General features: G+C 42.0%; 1 protein-coding gene across 2 annotated transcripts in view; it reads left to right on the top strand.

Moving 5' to 3' along the window:
* The window catches only part of LOC128758487 (CUB and sushi domain-containing protein 1-like), a 432079-nt gene that overhangs the window by 274550 nt on the left and 135760 nt on the right, over positions 1 to 21769 (top strand). For both annotated transcript variants that reach the window (XM_053864463.1, XM_053864462.1), the window contains exons 8-10: positions 7059 to 7140; positions 8808 to 8932; positions 13301 to 13422. In XM_053864463.1, the coding sequence (XP_053720438.1) occupies positions 7059 to 7140; positions 8808 to 8932; positions 13301 to 13422 (329 nt within the window). The remainder of the gene's footprint in view (positions 1 to 7058; positions 7141 to 8807; positions 8933 to 13300; positions 13423 to 21769) is intronic.

Raw genomic sequence — 21769 nt, 5'->3', positions numbered from 1 at the left:
ATCAATAATCAAAATAAAATGAAATAAATACTCCGACGCTGTAAAATAAAATAAAATAAAATAAATCCTGGGGGCCTCACTTGTCAACTCTGCACTGAAAAGGTACTTCGTCGTGCTGAAAAAACTGTTGCAGTACCTCCGCAGTGACATTTTTATTTTTATGTCTTTTTAATGAATTCTGGTTCGTAGCAAATGATTCTTATGTGAATCATTTTTTTGCTGCAAATATGTTACGAATCGCTGAAAGAGATCGCTGCATGCAAGTGGTCAATTAACTTCATAACGTTGAATGTTGAATCATGTTAAGATTATTTCTTCACTCAAACTTTTGATCTGAAATACCACACCGTTTAAAGTTCGGGAAACATACAGACTAACCTAAAATATCGGGAGCGCTTGAGAGGTTGAGAAGCCGCGATGTTCTACGAACTTTCGTCCACCCTCCACGCGTTCTTAATGGGTTCTGTTTGTCGCTTCAGTCTTCTACCGCTAGATTTTATGTGTACACCATGTCACAGCTGTGAATTTATGCACTTTCCTAAGCAAGAGTAGAACTAGATAATACCATACTTCGCGTGAGGATGTTCTCATGCGCCTAAAACACGCTTGTCTTTGCCTAGATATGGTTAATAAATAAGGCCCCTGGGGAAGAGATGCAGTACATCTCCCAGGCTGGGTAGAGCTGTTGGCGACCTCTCAACCTCTGGTGAGGTTCTGCAGGCATGAGAGAAAACCCCAGACCCAGTACAGGTTGGAGGAATTGTGCCAGTTGGAAGGCCTGGGATTGCCTCAGATGGATGGATGGGTCTGTGCTCATCCTGGATTGGAAATATGATTTTAAGACAAGTACTTGAGGTAATAAATGAACAACCACAAAGTGACTCAGAAACAAAGTTTCTCATTCAGGAGCTCACGAATATTCTCATCATAAATGTGTGCTATTCTGATCTCAGTCCCGCGCAGTCACTTGGCACCAGAGTCAGATGAAGTGAGTGAAGCTGCATTGTTTCAGACCTGGCCCGTCATCTGACAAAATAATTGCTGAATTTCTGGAGTAATTTGTCGACTTGACATGAGGGAAATAGGTTTTCGCATCATTTTGACAGACATGATCATGAGGTCGCTGGTGGAGCCACTTTTGTTGTTTTATCCCAAAGTTTTTTTGCGAATGCACCAAAACAAAAGCCCTTCCTCACCTCCGCACACGCGCAATTTCTCTGTCTGTTTTTCTCGAACCAGTTCAGTTTCATTCATTAATTGAGGTTTGCATCAGCCGGACTCGAAATCGTGGTCATTATCTGCAGAAGCATCTCTGCTAATGTGTCTTCTTTTGTGCGGCATCTCCTTTGAACCGTGACGTTCCACGTAACAGTGAGTTGAATCTATCCGAGGCCGTGTTTCTGTAAACGCGGCGGTCGTCCACCGCTTTGTCATCCATTAAGAGAATCCTCGTCTGCTAAGTGATGAATGTGCCATCCACTTGGTGTAAACTTTGTTAAGGTCAGTGGCTCTCTGCAGTCCTCGCTCGGTCATCGCTTCTGTACCTGCCGACATTAATGTTCGTCCATCGACACGTTCCAATAAACACTGTTTTTCATTTCTTATTTTTGAATGTTCTGCGTGAGTCATCATGCAGACAGATGGCAGAAGAAACCAGACACTTCATGCACCTCAGATGCGTAGAAAGTAATGAGTGCACTTGTATCTGAAGACTTGATACCAAAAGATAGGCTCAGACACTACCCCTGCTGCCTTTCCACTTGGTCTCCTGAACACTTAGAATACCCACCTTCCTCCTCTGCATCACGTCAGCCAACTCTCTAGCTTTCTCTGTCACGGTTGCCACATTCTACTATTCTACTCTCAATCCTAGGTTGTGTCCCACTTCTCCCCCTAACACTAGCACTTGTGCCTCCACTATGAAGTGCCCTCCGACGGTGAAGTGATTGATGTCCCTAAGAACTGGAATAACACTTCAAGATGTCACGTGTAAAGACAACGTGCCGAGCTGTGTTTTCCTTCCTGCGTATCGAGTGTTGGAGACATTTTTTAAATGCCAGCTCCAACGTTTTTCCAACCTCTTGCTGATCATCTCACTTGGTTTGGTGAACCAACGGAGAAGAAATGGGCGGAGCCAAAGCCGACTGTGGTAGATCTGCTAGAGGTATGAGGATGTTAACGTTAGCCTGGATGCTAGCTACTGTTTGTTAAGAAGAAATAAAAACATATTGTTGTACATTCATGTTTTATTGTTCAGCTTGTCGGGCACAGTAGACCATTCGGCTCGCTAACGTGTGATACCAGAGAAAGTCAACCTCCGGAAGAGTAGTCCTGGTTACTAAAATGTCCCTGTTGTCCTGTCCAACATTGTTTTTAAATAAAGTATTTTGGTATCCTGGAAATCTATCCACACTTCATATTCCCACTTGGTTTCAAGTCAGCTCCGGAGCTCCCTTAGTTTGAAGGGATCATTTCAAGTGGTGAACGGCGGGTGCCCTCGATCTTAGTCCGGAGTATTGGGACACACTACACTTAGATGTGAATGCACAAAAACTAGTGTTAGGGTGAGAAATGGGGCACAGCCTTATTCTCTTGTCTTTCATCTTCCCCCTCTGTCTATTTGCAAGCCTCCCCCATCCCCCTACTTTTCTGTCTTCGACCTACAGTAGTCGAATTTCCATCAGCACCCTGCTGGTTAACAGCACTGATGGTGGTTGTTGTTGTTAATCCGGGCCTCGACCGATCCTGTATGAGATACATTTGGATACATCAGATGCCTATCCTGACGCAACCCTCTGCATTTGTTTGGGTTGGGATCAGCGTAAGCAGAAACTGGCTTGCCCCCCTCATGACTGCGTGAGGTCATCTCTCCCACTGGTACAAATATGACTGCTGACTTTTTCTTTCGGTACTTCCCATCAGGAGCTGCCACTTACTCCTCCTGAACCCATCTTGACGTTACTCTGATGGTACAGTGATCAGCTGGTGACTAAGAGGTTGTTGGCGCCGTATGGAGTTTGTGTCGTTGTGCCCCTGAGCTAGACGCTTGCTGCTGATGGTTCAGATGGTGCGCTGCGTCGCAGCCTTCTGCTGTCTATGACACAAATGTCTGACTTCAGGGGGCCACACGTAACCTGGTAATCTGGTTGTTCTTGTTCTGATTTTGGTCCTTCCTGCACAAAGATGGTAAACACAGATTATGTAACGGGTCAAGAGAAGGGACGTGGAGCGGGACCCAAGCGCAAGTGGTGAAAGTCACACTGAGGCAGGAGCGAATTATAATATTTAATGACTAAACAAACTACAGAAACTCAACAGAAAACACAACGGAAAGCGTCACCGAACGGGGAGAAACAGAGCAAACAGAGAATGAAAAAACAGAGTAACCAAACTAACAAAGCCCAAACCGAAAACGTCACCGAACCGGGAGTTAAATGAGCTAGCAAACATAAGACCGAAACAATGAGAACCGGGAGTTAAATGAGCTAGCAAACATAAGACCGAAACAATGAGAACCGAGAGTTAAATGAGCTAGCTAGCATGAGAGACCGAAACAATGAGAACCGGGAGTTAAATGAGCTAGCTAGCATGAGAGACCGAAACAATGAGAACCGGGAGTTAAATGAGCTAGCTAGCATGAGAGACCGAAACAATGAGAACCGGGAGTTAAATGAGCTAGCTAGCATGAGAGACCGAAACAATGAGAACCGAGAGTTAAATGAGCTAGCTAGCACACAAAACAAGAAGCCGAACAGAGAGGGAGAGACACGAGAACCAGGAGTTACCACGGGGGAACGAGAAGTCCAAAATCCCAGGAAAGGGAAACAACGGGTGAGTCCAAGGAACTGGCAGTGACGATCATGGGGAACAGAGAGAAGGTGACGATCTGGCCCCTGTTGCTAGAGTCCAGGTGCTTAAGTACTCAGTTGATTAGGGGTTAATCGGCTCCAGCCGAGGGAAAAAAGCAAAACATGGCTCAGGGACACTGAGCCAGGAAGCGGAGTCATGACAGATTATCTCAGATCCTGTGAGCTTATGATATGAGAGAATCCTTCTGCTTGCTGTGAGTTAGTGAGTGTTTTTTTTTTTTTGCCAATGACTGGCTCCGAAAACAGCTGACAATCAATAATTATGAAGAAAAGTCATTGTCCTCGTGTCACACTTTAATGGCCTAAAATTTGATGACCTAAAAAGTTTTTTCTTCTTTGCAAAAAACAGTTGGCATTCAGGCTAACGTTAACATCAAAAACAGTGGCAAAGCTGGCTTCGGCTCCGCTCGTTTTTTCTCTGTTGGTTCACCAATCGCAGTAAGATTATCGGCGCTAAAGCTAGAGCTTGCCAAACGCTGGAGCTGGCTTTTCTAAAGCATCTCCAACACTTGATATGCAGTAAACAAAAAACACCACAGCAGCCAATGATGTTGTCTTTACGTGTGATGTAAGGAAAGCGTAACGTCATGAAGTGCTTACAGACTGGCATGCTAGAGGGCGCTCACAACCTTGTGCGACTGTTAAGGGTGAGAAATGGGATTCTGTCCGAGCTACTGTCTCTCAACCACACATCATGGCAAGCCTCACTACTCTCCTGTTTCCCGAACACGATTGTCACGACTCATTCCACCCGACCTGCACTCTCTTCTTCGCTTTCTTTCCATATACTTGTTTCTGTTTCCTCTACCACTCATCGCTTTGCTTCAGTCTTCCTGCTGCTGCTGTCACCAACATCATGATAACTACAACTGCTGCTTTGAACCAGAAACTCATTTATATTAAAGATTAAAGGTTCAAGTTTTACTTTGCTAACTAGTGTAGCGACTGAGTGACACAACCAGAAACCACTTCCAGTCAGAAAAGAACTGTGCTTTCTCCTAATTCTGTTAGTTGCAGAGATGAAAGGCCCGTCGAAACTCTTTGATGATATAAAACTGACAATATGTATCACAGGCTTGTTTTTAAATGGTCTTTTGGAAATGTGGGATTAAGTGCGCAGCGGTAATATTTATTTTTATTTTGACATGAGCCGAGCAGATACAATTTGGCACTTTTTTTCTCTGAAGTAATCGCACGTTGTTTACTTGCTCTGGATTTGCTTTGGAATCGTAAACCTTTGCATGTGTTGCCAGCGATGGCCATTTGAGGAGGAGTGAGATGGAGAGAGATGAGAGCCAAAGTGCGCTTCCCCGTGTGTTTGTTTCATTTTTTGATACATTTTTTTTTTTTCTCCCAACTGAACATCAAAACCAGAGCGCGGCGAGTAGACAGCTTGTTCTGTTTGCATCATATCTCGCACAAATATGCATAATCACGGCCCATACACTCCGCCGCGCACACAAAAATCATTCATCCATCTTTTGTGCCAGAATTCACAAACTCCGACATCCCTTTGTGAGAGGAGAGAGCAGAGGCGGAACAGGAAGGTAGGAACTTTAAAATAGAAGATGGCCAGAAGGGAAGAAAGGTCACATTTTTTCCCAGGAAGATTCGCTCTCTGCCGTTTTCTTCAAATATTTTATTTTTCTCTAATGCACTCCCTTCCTTTTACTTCAACCCTTCAGCATTTTTCCCTTTATTTGTTGACCAATATGAGTCACCCATTGAGATCCATTAAGATCGAAACTGGTTTCTGTCAAGTTGTCACACTCTCATTTACATTTACATTAGGTCGGGGGAATGAAGCAGATGCTCTCAACTCGGTGAAATGAATGCCGGATCCGGAATAGGAGCCGGACAGACCGGGCCGTCATTATTTCTTTTGTGAATTTCGCGGGGAACAGAATGTATCGTGCACATGGACGAGAAAATATTGAGGAGGAAGGAGGATGTTGAAATCTGACAAAGACATCTTTCTCTAATAAATCTTGTTACTGTTTGTGTTTTTGTTTTCCTGTTGGACAAGGACAGTTGAACATCCAGAACAGGCATATCAGAAACTAGTGTACCTGCGAGAATAATGTCATAAATGACAGTAATAAGGTCTGGCCGTCACCAGATCAGATGTAGTGTGGGGTGGAGCAGTGAATCTGCGTTAGTTTTGTCAGGATTTGGTGAGGAGTTTGAAGGTTCTCTCGGAGCAAACGTAGGTTTACTCCAGCACTCAGAAGAGTACACAGGTTCACTGTTGACTATGTACTGATGTGAGTGGTTTTCTGTTGGACTGTGTCCTGTGATGCTCTGAAGATCTGTCCCAGGTGTTCCCCAGTGACCTTCATATTGAACTGTTATGAATCACAAAGAAGCGCTCGCGTGCCATTATTATGGTGAACCTCTTGTAAAGTTCTCCATGTGACCTGAGAGTGTCCTAACTGCTACCCACATTACCACTGAATTGATTTACGGCTGAGAGTCTGGTCTCACTCTTCTGTTCATCATGGCTGCAGTGGTTATTGTGTACAAGAAACCAAGAGAAACAAGTGTCTAGTTTTCTTATCGTCTTGGCCAGTCGGTCTCCTTTTCACTCGTTCAGCCGCTCATGTCAGATTTCTGAAGAGACATTTCTTGTTTGCAAGTATGGGCTCATTTCAATGACAGTTTGCAATAACATTTTTTTACCAAAACAAATAAACTACAAAGGTCTTCTTCAATATTCTTGAATTTTACATCTTAAAAAAGTAATTCAAATAATGAAATAATACTCTTATGCCATTATCATGCCTTTTTAATACATTATGAGATTTTCAAGTATATTTTTGAGTCTCGTTGTATTGTTGACTTTTGACATTGTTTTTTGTGTGAATATTCATATTTATGTTTTAGCTAAGCTCTTCATGCTAATGACGGGGAACAGCCGTATTGACCTGCTTCTAATTTCTCAGTTTTCATCTATTTTTTTAATATCAACCTGCTTTATTATTGTTACTTTATTATAAATGCATTTTTAAAATAAACTTAGTATCTAAAACAGACTTGAGGATCTCTTCACAAAAAAAAAAAAATGTTGTCAGTGACAATCCATTTCTTGCTTGAAGCCATATTATTACTTTGTATGTTGATCTGAATATTGTGTTTTCTGGTCACAATGTTCTCTTCTCATTACGAATATTTTTTCTTTCCTTCTCACAGTGAGCCAGAGTGGCCTTGCTGGCGATGTGTGTCCAGACCCTGGAGTTCCAGAAAATGGAAAGAGGATGGGCTCTGCCTTTCAGTAAGTTCTTATGTTGTAATTATGTAAATATGAGCCCTTTCTGAGAGTAAATTTTTGTTCTTGCTTTGGGTTTCTGTGGCGATTCTGGGTCCTTTTACTGAAGAGTAAATGTTGTGCTTGTGAGTAGGTAGAAGAGGGGAAAGTTTCAGGTTTAATACTTAGAGATTAGAAAAGACAAAATCATAAACAAGTATATTAGACCTCAAGTTTGGACAGAAAGTTGCAGAGGTCAGGGTCAGATGGTTTGGACATGTGGAGAGCAGAGACAGAGTTGAACAAAGAATGCTTGTCTTTGAGATTTAAAAGGAGAAGTGGAAGACAACCAATGAGGTGCGTGGATGAGGTAAGTGAAGGGACATGAAAAGTAAGACTGTCTTTCCAGGGAGGGTGATCTCGATTGGTTGACATGGAGGAGACTGACTTGCCGTGGCCGTCCGTGATGGGATTGCCAGTTAAGAGGACCATTTCTTGCCTTGAACATGCCAAATACGATGGCCCTCAGTGACCTTAATGACGTTGCGGACCAAGTTTGCACGTCAACTTTTTTTAGAAGAAGACAAACGTATCAGCAGCTTTCATGTCAAAGCTGCTATAAAAAGATGACAGTGCTTCATGAAACCTCAGGGGAAATCAGTGGCCTAAATATGTGGCTGTTGAGTGAGTGATGAAGCTGACGCCAAAATCTCTTTGAATTAATGTATTTAAGTGAGAGTTTTCATGTTGCTCACCAAACAACAAACCTCAAAATGACCTGTAAACAGTGAACAGATTCTTGAACTTGTTACCTTTTCTGAGGTGCAAAACTGTTCCAAGTTAATATGCAGTTTTTGCTCAGCAACTCCTGCTGTTTTGCTTTGTCATTAGCGTCTCTGACTGCACAAACTCTATTATGGCCATTAGCGGCGTAGTCTCGGCTCGTGAAAGGTCATTACCTATGTGTTTGTGTTTATGTTCGCCGGCTGACAAGGATGTGTGTTATGGCCCGGTAGCCAATCACGGATAAGCGCCAAGAGGCAGGATCCAGAACAGAATTATAGTGTGATGAGACAGAACGGGTGGAATTAGGAAGCGCTGAAAAGTTTTGACTTTTCGGCTGTTACACATGGTTGAGATGCACATTACCAGCCGTGGAGAAGTTGATTCGTCATTGGCTGTGCTCAGAGTCGCAGTCACATCATTCTGAATTCGATATTTTTGGAGGGCGCCAGTTAAACAAGATGCTGTGGATATGGTTTGTTTGTTGTGTTTTTATAAGTCATGGAGATCAGAAAATCAGTGCCAATATCGGCACCATAGCAACAGCCCCGGTAAAGTGACTGACCCCACTCCGTGACCACGGCACTAACTCGAAGATATAGCCAATCTCCGCGGCTCTTCAGTGTTTAGCAACAGGGTGGAGCCCGCAAACAACCACAACTCTGCGTGGCAAATGTTGGTCCAGGTGGTGGACCGTGTCTATCAGCAGGGTGGAGACATTAAGCTTTACAGACGCGGCGTCATGCCGACTTGTCGCTCTGATGGCTGGATTTGCTCCTTCTGTGGCTAAACAGTGGGTGTTGGTGGCAAGAATTTCCACAACAAAAATGCATTCAAAAGCTGGGCCCTGAAATAAACCCCCTCACTCATCTGACCATTTGTGTCAAACACTCTTGTGTCTTCTTCAACAGGATCGGCTCCAGCGTCCAGTTTAGCTGCGATGACAGTTATGTACTTCAAGGATCGAAGAGCATCACCTGTCAAAGGGTGACTGACACCCTGGCGGCCTGGAGTGACCACAGACCCATCTGCAGAAGTAAGTTTTTTTATTTGACTTGGTCCCCCGCTGGTACTATAACATGAACTCCACTTTACTTCACCTATTGATAGTGATGAAGCTTCATGAAGCTTTTCCTTTACGTCTGCCGCTGAGTATGTGGAGCTATCAGCAGTGATGCCAGTAACGCATTACTCAGTATATCACAACCTTTTTCTGGAACAGTCTATCTAACGCGTTTCTATTTCAAACAAAGTGATCAAATTAAAGTTACTTATCTAAGTCACCGTGGCGTTACTACTGACTGTTACTACTGGCGTCACTTACATTGTCGGGAAGCGAAATATTACCATCCGCTTTCTACAGCTGCGTCTTTGGGCATGACGTCATGTGCGGGACACGCCAGTCACGTTTCCAACACACGGCAGTAAATAACAGACGTGTGGAGAGAGATACTACTTTGAATTAGTGTCTGCTATAGATGACTGTATTAACCCGGCAGGGTCCACCAACGCACAGAAATCACTGGTTAAAGACAGCGAAATGAGTGCTGACTCTGTTTTTTAAACCTCTTGGTAAAGTTAAACGACACGTATGATAGATTTTTAGACTTTTATAGACTTTTTTTTTCTTTAATGCGAGAAGAAACAGTACTGATGTGATGTACTGATGTTGCATTTTCTCTCAAAAATCTGAAATAAAATGATCCTCCGGCATGACGGAGTGTTGAGGTGAGTAACAGCAGCCACTGAAGTGCAACTGCTGCCTCCAGGTGGCCAACAGGAGATGTGACACACTGAGACTTAAACGTCTGCCTTGTAGTTTAAAAAAATCAAAAGAGTAAAATAATAATAAAAATAATGGGGCATTCCCTACATTTTATTATATAAATGGCAATATATCACTTTGTTTCGTTTTCATACGTGTTGCTTTTTGTGACTGGGTCCAATGGGTTAGAGTGTGTCAAAGCAAAAGATTGACTCTACATTCATATCACTGAGATTGCACTAAAAAAATGACCCCAAACATGGAAAAACACTGGACCTCCAAGAACTCCAACCTCAAAATTGACATTGTTTAGACAATGAGAGCTGTAGTCGGCTGCCAAATGTAACTTGACAAGTAACTTGTAATCTAACTTAGTTACTTTAGTTACTATTTTGAGGGAGTAATCAGTAGTAGATTTTTCAAAGTAACTGTGGCAGCGCTGGCTATCAGTACCAGAAAGTAGCTATACTTTATCGTAGTGTATAGCACACGCTCCAAATTTGAGCCAGTTTATTTGACTTTGCAGAAGTATTTCTGATGGTTTTTAAAGTAGGTCTGTGGAAAAATCTGCAAAGTTCCAGGCATTTTACAGTAGTCCAAAAATTCCTGTTTTGCATTGAGTGCAGAAGACAGCAAGCACACACGGAGAGATGACACTTGTGCGCGCACGCACATATCCTGACAGCATCCAGTGGACAGTGTCACACACCCTTTAGCTGTTGCACCGTTTTCCTTTAGCTAAGTTTGCGTGACGGACAGGCAGTCCCTGTGCTGCGACGCAAACTGTAGGGTTCCTGTCATATTGTATTATAGCATGTGTCTTTGTGTGTGTGAGTGCGTGTGTGTTTGTGGGTCCATATGTGACTCCCTGTCTATATGATGCGCTGCACTGTTGTCAGGAAACGGCAGTTTGCGAGTTTATTTCTGAGATATACACCGAGAAAAGGCCGAGCCTTGGCGGCACTTCAATCTGTGAATTGAAAGAAAATAAGAACTGAGTCAGTTAATACATGCCCTTACCCCTTTTTTTTAAATAAAATAAATGGTTTATTTCATGGATGACTACGTGGGTTTATAGATATATAAATGGGCTTTAAATTCTCGGATAAAATCATTCTTCTCCTGCTGTTATTATTGAGTCAAATAGCGCCATTAAGCCTCTGTCAAGGGTACATGCAGCGCAGCGACCTATATATATTTATATATATATATATATATATCTGCTTTATTGGCTGGGTGTTACATGTGGGACGCTATAGAACAGCGTGATAAAGACGGAGAGGAAGAGGAGGAGAATCAATAGGTTGATACAGACAAACAAGTCGGCAGGGCCGAGGTCAAAAATTCCTCTAACGTAACCGCGGTCTATTGTGTCTTTCCGCTGTAATCACTCTCCCGGGACTCAAACCCATGAGCTTACTACCCTCTGCAGAGATGCAACTGTTAATTAGAAGCAGGTCTCTGGGAGGAATTCATGTGCTTCCGCATGCGCGTGCGCGCGTGTGTGTGTGTGTGCACCTCTGTGTGTTTCAGCTCTCTTTTCTAATTAACAGGCAGATCAGTCATCTGAGGTCCTCTTCTCTGGCGCTCTCTCTCTTTCTGCTGTCCTCTGCTGCTTTCTCCCGCTTCCCCTTCGCCCTCCCTCTTCACTTTCATTTCTCTTCATTTTACAAAATGACCTCATCTCTTATTCTGCTAGTTCGTACCTGCTTCCGTCAGTCATCTGTATTTATTCATGGTAGCCTTCCAACTGAAACTCATATTTGTTCTCGCGTGCCGGAGAGTCCTCCTGATAAAGGGCATATAACTAGGTAGGTAAAAGTACCATAGAATACACTGAAGTGGATTTGTGTCTGCTTTAATGCAAGAAACGCAGAAAGAAAAACTGCATATATATATATATATATATATATATATATATATATATATATATATATATACTACATACATTTGTTTAGAAATAAGGGGGTAAATATCTGAATGGATATAAAGCCATTTTCTCCAAAAGTTGTGGACATATATATATTTCTAAACAAATGTATGTAGTAACTATATATATATATATATATATATATATATATATATATATATATATATATATATATATATATATATATATATATATATATATATATATATTGTTACTACATACATTTGTTTAGAAATAAGGGGGTAAATATCTGAATGGATATAAAGCCATTTTCTCCAAAAGTTGTGGACATGTGGATACAGAAGAAACACATGAATATGTTAAATAGGTTACACAGGTTAAATGATTCAGAAGAATGCAAACCCGTCAAATGCTACATCAGCTCTTAGATGGCCAAGTAAACAAAATAACAAACTTAAGTTTAGATTTATTTGCCTTCTGGAGGGAGAGATTCACCTTTATGTTACCTGTATCTTACACTTTGAGACCTGTATTATATATGGGGTTCTATCCTGAGGCCCTGTTATATTTTGAAACCACCACAAGAACTGTGTCATAAAGTTATTGGCTGACTTTAACAGCTTCTTATATTTTTTTCTGGGAAGGCTATCCGCGAGGTTTAGTGAGTACTGCATCTCCATGGGACTTTTGGATGGGCCTTCCAGATGATGGCCTGGGTCTTCTCACTCTCAAACATCTCAAAGGTGTTTCATCAGGTTGGGATCAGTCAAGATCGTCCACACCATACTCTCTCATCCATGGCTTCACACTGTAAGCCTTGCTCTGGGCGCCGGAACTGGAAGGGGTCTTCCCTTGTACCGTCCACTGGAACTGAGGGCTGAAGTGCGACTACCTCGCAACCATCACTCCACACGTTTGGTTTTCCCAATTCTCCTGGCAACCACCACACTTATCCATCAGACAGCCAGATGGAGTTACACACTTCGTCACTCCAGATGATGTCTTGTTTATTTTGTTAAACTCTTTAAAAAAAGCAACACAGTGAAATGACTACTGTAGCAGTGAGCAGTGAGAGAGGTAAATTCATGATCATAAAAACGCACTTTTCATGAACAGGATATGATATATAACATGTCTCCGTCGCTTTGTGACTTGAAATTATTTGCATGGTTTTCATTGAACAAATACAGGGGGAGTTGACCGCCACATTTTCGTTTCAGGTTTTGGTGCGCTGAGGCTGTCACTGTATTAGGTACCATGAAGCATCTTATATTAAGTAAGCCATTGTTAATCTGTTAGTGGAATGATGGAACGTCCATCAAAGAAAGACGACTGAAAATTTAACTCGTGGCCCATTGATGTTGAATATATTTTCACACAATATACCTAAGTTAAAGATCAGTCTTCTACAGGAAAGGTGCTCAAAGAAGTACAACTACAAACTAAGTTTTCCTTTTTAATGTCACATTGAACACTGAAATGAACCAGAGAAGAAACACCACCAACGTACGCTTGAAAAGTCAGGACGTGCTGTCAGCAACTTTGGCTTAAGTTGCCTTTCAACATGATTTCAAGTTTCATTTGATTCTTCTCAGAGCTGCCAAATACTTTTCCAGATTTATATCCTGTATAGAATGTGTTTTAATGTGGCCTGTGTTCTCAGTTATTTTCCTATTGCTGTATACCTAATGAAAGTCTGTTTAATATTTGGCCTTTTGATGACATTTTCCTTTCTGTTTTCCACACAGCCCGCACCTGTGGCAGCAATCTGAGGGGACCCAAAGGCGTGATAACCTCTCCGAACTACCCAGTCCAGTATGAAAACAACGCTCACTGTGTTTGGGTCATCACCGCGATGGACCCTGGGAAGGTGAGTTTTCACTTTTCACTTTTGAAAAACCAATCTGTAGAGTCCCATTTCCTGACTCATGCAGTATATATAAGATATCATTCAGGCTTTTGAGCGTTCATGCAATGTCAGCAGGATTTAAACATGCACTTTATCGTCATATAGATTTCACATTCATCTCCAGCCAGACTGTTTACTCACCATTATTTATAATCTTATAGCTCTAATGCTTCACATGCTTCCCAACACCTACTCAATTCTGATTGGTCATGCAGGTCACATGGAAGGTGCTAGCTATGCACGACGGAGAGTCTCATGATTTTGGTTTTGACTCTGGGAGTAATAATTGCTATCCAGAGAAAACCCACCAAAGCATCATGTGACACATAGAAATATTTCTTTAGTAGTAGTTTCTTTGGTCTTCATCTCAACAAACACACGTAAACATACATAGACCCAAACAAGTTTGACATGTTACTGAAAACAAATGAATATATAAATGTGTAGCTGTAACTTTCCCCTCACATTTTCATGCAAGACCGGTCTCTTTTCTTAGTGTCAATAAAAAGTTTCAACACTTCACCAGTCTAACTCATTAGCTTTTTCAGGCTCGCGAGTGTGTATTTATTCGAGGCCATGAAGTAAAGTTATTGGCCGAGGATGAATGTAATTGAAAATGTCTATATTTTTTACTTTCCTGATGTATACGCCTCTAAAATGTTTGGATTTTAGTGTTTTCTTCAGCTCAAACTAGTTTAAACAACCTCACCGGCGGGTTTGATTCGGTCGTGATTGTGTTTCTGGCCCCTAAGCTCATGGGTTGTTTGTGTCGGAGAGAAGAGTCATCGCCAAAAGCCTAAGAAAGTGCAATATTGTGTATAAAGAGTTTTGTGAGACGTGATGTACCTGCAGCTAAATCAGGTCTCTGCTTGTCACCTTGTGGCCGTTGGCCAGGTCAAGCCTCTTCGTCATTTATGCTGAGGTCAGAACAATAATATGTAAAATTGATGGGGATTAGCGTCACCATGGCATGCAAGCCATTCATTCCTCTCCTTTTTTTCGGTGGGGGGGCGGAGTGGATGCCAGAGGTCTTCAATAGTAGCTGTTTAATTCAGTGCCTTGGGGGCTTCATGCCAAGCCACAGATTTTTGAAGATGGGAGACTGATGTGGTGCAGCCAGGTGAATGTTTAAAATGAAAAGTAGGGTTGCACGGCCTGTTCGTCCTCTCAGCTCTTTATCGCTCCTTTTCATCCTCAAAGGCTCACAAATCCAGGAGGACAAAAATTGTCCATCATGATAAGCTCACTGGCTTGGAATCTCGGGTATTTTCTCTTTTTAATTTATTTAGAGAATAACAGGAGGGTTTACATTTACACACTCTGTTAACACAAGGAGCGACAGCTTCCCAATTTTTTATTCATTAGTTTCAACTTGGCAGTCAAGACACGGTGAAGTGAAGAATGAGGGAAATGCTCATTAAATCCTCTTCTTTGTCTTTCGCTGTTTCCCGTCAGGTGTTGCTACTTTGTCTCCAAACTTATCTACATGAGCCTCTGAGTTACCATTCCTTTCTTGTCACTCCCAATGAAAACCAGAGCATCTTCAACTCTGACTCTTCTGACTCTGCTTCCTGTCCTGTTTCTAGACAATGCAGCATCACTTCTCTTAATATCTGACCATGACTCTGTATGACTGTTTCTAAATATTTCACTTCCTCTCCTCCCTCATTTTCTGACTCTTGCCTCGCTCTACTCGACACTCATATTCTTTCTTGGCTCTCCTGAACTTCATCCATCATCTCGCCAGCTCGTACCCTCACAGCAGATCACTGGATCATTAGCAAGCGTCATGGTCCTTGAAGATTCCTGCCTAACCTCATCTGTCAGTCTTCCTGATGCTATTCGTCCCTCATCATGATGACACTTTTGAAGTTATTGCGTCATCTATCCCTCCCCAATCAGAAATCTTGTGAACGAAACATGGCAAAGGATGTAAGCGGCTGTAAGCTTAAGGTGTATCGAACATACTCACATATTATTTTTGACCGCGTCGACAGTCCCCTTCTGTGATCTCGTCCACAATCCGTTTCAGAAGCGAGTTGTTCGAAACCGTGAATCGTGGAGTGAATGTAGAGTGTCTGCTGCAGGTGCGCTGTTCCTCTATGTGTGTGGCCGCTGCATGTGGGAGGGGTTGCCGAGTGAGTGACGTCTCTCCAGAAGTGAAGAGGTGCCCGGTGCGTGTCCAGCTCTGAATGTGCGCTTCTGTGCAGTTTGGCTGTGACAAAGTCATAAACCAAGTCACGCTCTGTCCCAGACTCGCCTCATCCCTGTCCCAGCTCCAGCCCACAACAGGACATCAAACCCTGGAGTGAGCGCTCCAGCACCTCCCCTGTGACACTCTACCACGGTCCAGTGTGGAGACAGAAAAGGTTTTACACCTCAATATGAAGAAAAAACAGTCAGTAAATGGAGCTAACGGGACACGTCTGCATACAGAGACTGCGTTATACACAATAACAAAGCGCGTCATGGGTCAGCTGATGGGTCCGCGCACGTTATGTTTTTACCGGCTTTTTTCGGGGGCGTTCGAGTTCTGGATTTTCGTTCGAAATCCGAAGCAAAAAAATCTCGAAATTTTTGTTCGAACTCCGATTTGTTCGAATTCCGGGACGTTCAAAAACCGAGGTACCACTGTATTGATGTTCGTAAAGTTGCCTTTTGCATCAGTTTTTTTTTCTCTACCCCGACAAATGAGGCGGAACACACAATCTATGCCGCCCTGCCTGGAATGCTACGGAAGGTAACCATTCTTTCATTCGATTGACACACATATGCATAACATTTTACACTGAAGGCTTCCTTTTTCATAGGTATAAGACACATATCTCCACTTTCCCAACATCAACATAGTATGCCATGGGAATGAGGATGGGATGTGTGAACAGTTGGTCGAGTTCTCTCTGTGACAGTACCGTAGTGGGCACACTATGCCCGACTAGCTTTTCTCTGAAGTCACAAAAACAGTTTATCAGCCACATTACGTCAAATTTCTGTCATCTTCAACAGTAGAATCCGTTTTAATCCGCCTTCCCTGATTCTGTCAACGATTCTTTGAACACGTAAGTCACAGGGCCCCAGTCACTAGTATGCGCAGCAAATTATTTATTTAAGTAAATTCTTTAATGTTAAGTCTCAAGGGTGTACAGCACGTTTTAGACATTTTTAGAGGAGTTTATAAGTGTGATTTCCGTATCTGTCCACTTTATAGGTTTGTCATGCATGACTCAGCACTGCTGAAACACTATGCTGAGAGGATGGTTGTAACAACAAAACCGTTCCAACAGTGTATAGTGCAACTGAGAGTGCCATGTTTTTACTGAGGAGTTTTCGTGTGGGAGGCATCCCCGATGGCAGCTGTCAGAAGAATGGGCATTGTTGAGAAAACAAGATTTCAAGTCCCGCTAAACGAAGCGTTTACGATGCCCGGGGTTTATGTACATTTTCCCATGTAAGTATATCAAAAGGTTTTATGCAAATAAGAACCATACTGCTGTGTTCCATCGGGTTCCGATATCATTTTAAAAGACTCTTGAATCGGCATGTTAGGTCCCCTTTACGTGACATTTTACATGGACATTTCAGATTCCTTCAGTCTGCTCCTCTTGATGTTATCTTGGTTACCAAAAATGTGACCTCTAGAGTCGTGTTATTTATATGAATCAGCATCAACACGAGTTTTTATCTGGGCACTCTACACTTTTTCCCAATTAGTCTGGTGCATTCCGTAAATTGTCCTCAACATTTACGAAACAGCAAGTGCACTCCTCGAAACAATTTGTACGAATAAATCACCATCGATTACCTGCAAAGGCCAGTCTCTCACGGAAAATCCTTTGTCCGTCTCACAAATGTAGATAACTGTGGCGACAAATGTGCCCGTCCCATGGTGCAGACGAGGTGATGCAAACATGAAAAGACAGCACAGCACTGGATGAAGAAAGGAGTTAGAAATATGAATTGTGGCTGTCTCTTTTGGGAACACTGTATATCCAGTGCGGGAGGAATTATGCGACATTGTGGTCTGTTGGGCCACAAATTCTCATCCACATTACAAATATCTTCTGTTACGATTCTGTTTGGAAAGAGTGTCCTATGTTGTTATATCATCACCTACTGTATCCATGGCAGCCAAAAGGGTCTTTTCTGTATATGGATGACAGTCTTCCATGGAGTTACGTACATAGGGTGCCATGGTCTTCCACTGCTGATCGGCTCTCAGGAATGTCCTTTGCTTCTTCACTGGAAAAAACCCCAAAAGAAATCGTTATTGACATGATGCTAACTTGTTCAACCATCCTGCATGGGAAGAGATGTGATGAACAGCATGAGGCTTTTCAGCAGAGAGCGTGACAATACACGCTGATCAATGACATCTGTGATTGATAATGACGGATAAGGGCAGCAGAACTGCGCATAATCATCTGCATAGATGTCCTGACGCATTTACATTCAGGACGACGGGATAAAAAAACAGCTTTTTTTGATCTGCACGATGATGTGAAATTGAACAATTGAACAGTCTGACACAAATGTTTCTTGTGCAAAGTGGCCATAAATCTGGCCTGAAAACACAAACTGGCTTAAGCATAGTAACAAGAAGTAGTGAGTGTTTCACCATCCGCACACACAGGTGGCTATTTAAATAATGAATGGGATGGGCAGCGGGGGTGCGATTCGGTCCGATCTTCGATGGTGGTGGTTTCCCAAATGCTAAAATAATCCCATACACATGACGAACTTGTGATGCCTTCTCATTTGGAAATGTTTGCGCCTTTTGCCAGTTTTACACTCAAACTTTAGACTTATTATTAGAAGTAATTCCTCGGGAGAAAAAACAAGCAATAAACACAATAAAAGAACACCTGTCGACTACTGCTGGAAACAATCGTTTCACCTGCTAACAGAGTTAAGGCACGTCGAAGGGTTATTTTGATCTGTTTAAATGACTGTCGAGGAAAACTCCTGCTGTTACAGAACAAATAGATTTCACGTCCCATGACTCTGATAGTGATAAGACATAGCAGGGGTTTTCAGTTAATTAAGCATATCAGACGTTTTTGCTCAAGACACTTTATGCATATTAAAGGGCTCTTTTTTTTTTTTTGATCATGTATCATGCAAAGTTTTAACTTTAGAATCTATATTCTATATCTGAGGAATCTTGAGTCAAAATACCGAATGACTCACTGTTACAAATAGAACTCTTTTAAGATGTGTTCTAATACTTGATTTGTCCTCTGTTCTTGTAAATGCTTACAATGTAAAGCATAGCGTGTGTGTACCATACATCTGTGGTAAACGTAGGGTGACCTAGAAAAGTGGTCAGGGATAGGATTGAGCCATCTCCCAGTCTCCCCCGCTGCTTAAACATAGACAATTTTGAACCAACAGGAGTGTTCAGACAGAGAAATGAACTGTTGTGGAAGTGGAAAGTTGGTCAGTGGCTAACCATGACATCATCAATTGGCGTGTCAGATTCTAAGGCGTACTGGAAATTGTATTAAATAAAATATAAATAAATATAAATAAATAAATATCCTCTTATCTTGCTGGTGTGAGACATCAAATGAACCCAAAACGTATCAGCCTATGCACACTCCCTTGTCGCATACCACATGCATCCAACCCATTCGTCGATGCCCCCTCAACATTAAAAGTCGTCGCACACGTTGGATGACAACAAATAGTCCCAGAAAAGCAACAGATGATGGCAAAATATTGGAGCGACTTGTTATTTTGCTAGTGTGTTCCTTGCTTCTGCCTGAGTATTTAAAGCCTCCCACATTAGTTCCTCTTACACCAGTCTGAACAGCAGCAGTTCCAGAACTGAGTTGGTGTGAAAGGGCTCCTCCAGACAAACAAATCAAGCAAGACCTAAAAATATGACTTTTCAGAAAGTTTTAATCTTCCTCAGACTTGGTGGCTAATATGTCCTGCTGGGATCAAATCCTGAGTCAGCAGCTTTGCTCACTATACTCCAGGAACCTTTGACATTTATTTCTAATCACAGCTCTTGAAGTGTGACACTGCAGCAGCTGATGTAGGCAGAAGTCTGTGGTTGAACTAGTCAGTGCAGGGCTAAGGGCAAATGCTGGCAACAGAAGGGATACAAATTAAAGTTTCCCTTTTTTAAAAAAACAACAATAAACACATCTGGAAGAATATAGGTGATGGCTGATACCTGTAACCTGCTCTCGCAGTTGCTCCAACATCCCACGTACATTAATGTGTGACCTCTTGGATTCAGACCCAAACACTGTCTCGGATGATCACGCGACATCATGGTGCAAAACTGTTTATTTTTCTTTGATAAACAAACAAAATTTGACAAAAAGACCAGAAGCGCAGTCATATATTGGAGAGTTGGTGATGGTCATTTGTCCATTTGGAATCACTGAACAGTACAAGATCAGAAGTATATCAGAGATGTGGGGTCAAAGTTGGGCAGACACTAGGGTTTGAACGTGCAGAGACAAGAGACTGTGGATGTGTTGGGCAATATTCCCAGTCGACTTTAATGTAGAGCAGAGGTGGGCAGTTAAATTTCCTTAAGGGCCACATTATATAGAGAGACTTTTGTGAGGGGCTGCCAAGACAAAAGGCAGAAGGTAACAGTAGAGTGCTGAATTGCACTTAGATTTTGTTGCTAAAACTTTATAGACACTGAGAAAATAAGAACATGTTACTGATATGTTAGTAGCTTATATGTTGTATGGTGTTCCCATGTTTATCGCCCAAGATGGTTGTAATACATGAAGTCGGAGCACCATAATGTGACCCCAGTGAGTAGATGGAGGAGTGGAGGTGAAGTCACGCGGAGCTTTCATTTTTTTGTCAGAAGCTGAGCGGAGCGAATCAACAGAGTTAAAACTACCAACAAGATGTAAAGTCTTTAGCTTCACACTTGCATGTGTGAGGGTTGAAACCCAACACACCACATTTACGTCACTTTTCCGGTCCGAACGATCAACCTGGAAGTGGTGAGTTTTGGAGCTCCGTAAAAAAAATACAACAGTCACTAATTTGGAGTGGAAGTCCGCTACAGTGCCACACACCACTGTGGCATTACCGCCACAGTCTCTGACAAGCCTCATTTGGCTCCACGGCTAATGTGACGTCTCACTTTGAAAACTTTATTAACATTCACACTATCAACGTTAGCTTTGTGGTTATGAAGTTGCCGCAAAACTAAATGCAGAACCGAACAAATGCGCTTCAAAATATGAAGAGAGACAGAATAACTGTAGTTATAAAGGAAGCTGAGGCAAAGAATGTAAAATGTAATGTAAAAGATGTGTCTGGGAATGAAACTTATTGCGGTAATTTATATTCAATTCAGGGTGAATTTTTGTTGCACAGTGTAGATATTTTTGTGCGCTGAGATCGTATCAGCTGTGCGCAATTGCACACGCGCACGCAGCTTCGAGGAAACATTGGTCAGAAGGCAAAATATTCAATTGAAAGACTAATACACATGTCCATATATTCTGCCATAGGAGGTCTGGACTTAGTGTTAGTCTGGATTCAAAACCTACGTATCAAGTTAGTTCTAAATCAGACTTTTTTCAGAGACTTTTAGTGGAGTCATTGGCAAACTTTGTTCAGATCAGTGATCTCACACAATAGATGACTCACCGTTGTCTTCCTTGGATATATATATATATATATATATATATATATATATATATATATATATATATATATATATATATATATATGTCTCCCTTCTGGAGACATTTTTAAACTGTAGCTGTTCTGCAACTAGCCTGCCAAAATAGCAGCGTGTCAGTAGCTACAATTTTTCACAAATTAAAGGGGATTTTCATGAAGACTAATAAGCACAATTGTTCTTTGGAGCAGGTTCCTTTGCCGGAGTGTTTCATTGAACAAAAAAGAGGTTGAAAACACTGCTCTAGTGAATAAAGAATCAAGGTACAGGGTAGATGACCGACAGTTAAGACTTCTCCATAGGCAACTTTTTCTTTTCATCTCCTGTTACTCACACCTTTTGATTCCATGGCTTCAATTCCACGTTGTTTCACCCATCAATGATTTTAAACAGAGAGTCAGTTTTTAAGTTTGGTTTGTGCAACAGTTATAAAAGGCGATGAGTAGCTTGCATGGTTGGTTGAGCAGAACAATCACTCATGGTCTGACTGAATATTGGAAAACTCCACCTTGAGTGCTTTTGTTTTCTTTGTTTCGTTGGAGCTCTTGTGGCCCAGGTGACATTTTCCATTGACTCCATAAACGTAGATGTCTTGCTGATGATTACAGGTTGCTAATGTGAGGAGTGACTACTTTTGAA

Source organism: Synchiropus splendidus, chromosome 5 (genome assembly GCF_027744825.2).
Source record: "Synchiropus splendidus isolate RoL2022-P1 chromosome 5, RoL_Sspl_1.0, whole genome shotgun sequence".
Classification (NCBI taxonomy): Eukaryota; Metazoa; Chordata; class Actinopteri; order Syngnathiformes; family Callionymidae; genus Synchiropus; species Synchiropus splendidus.
The sequence above is the reverse complement of the archived record's forward strand: the minus strand, read 5'-3'. Positions and strand labels throughout refer to the sequence as shown.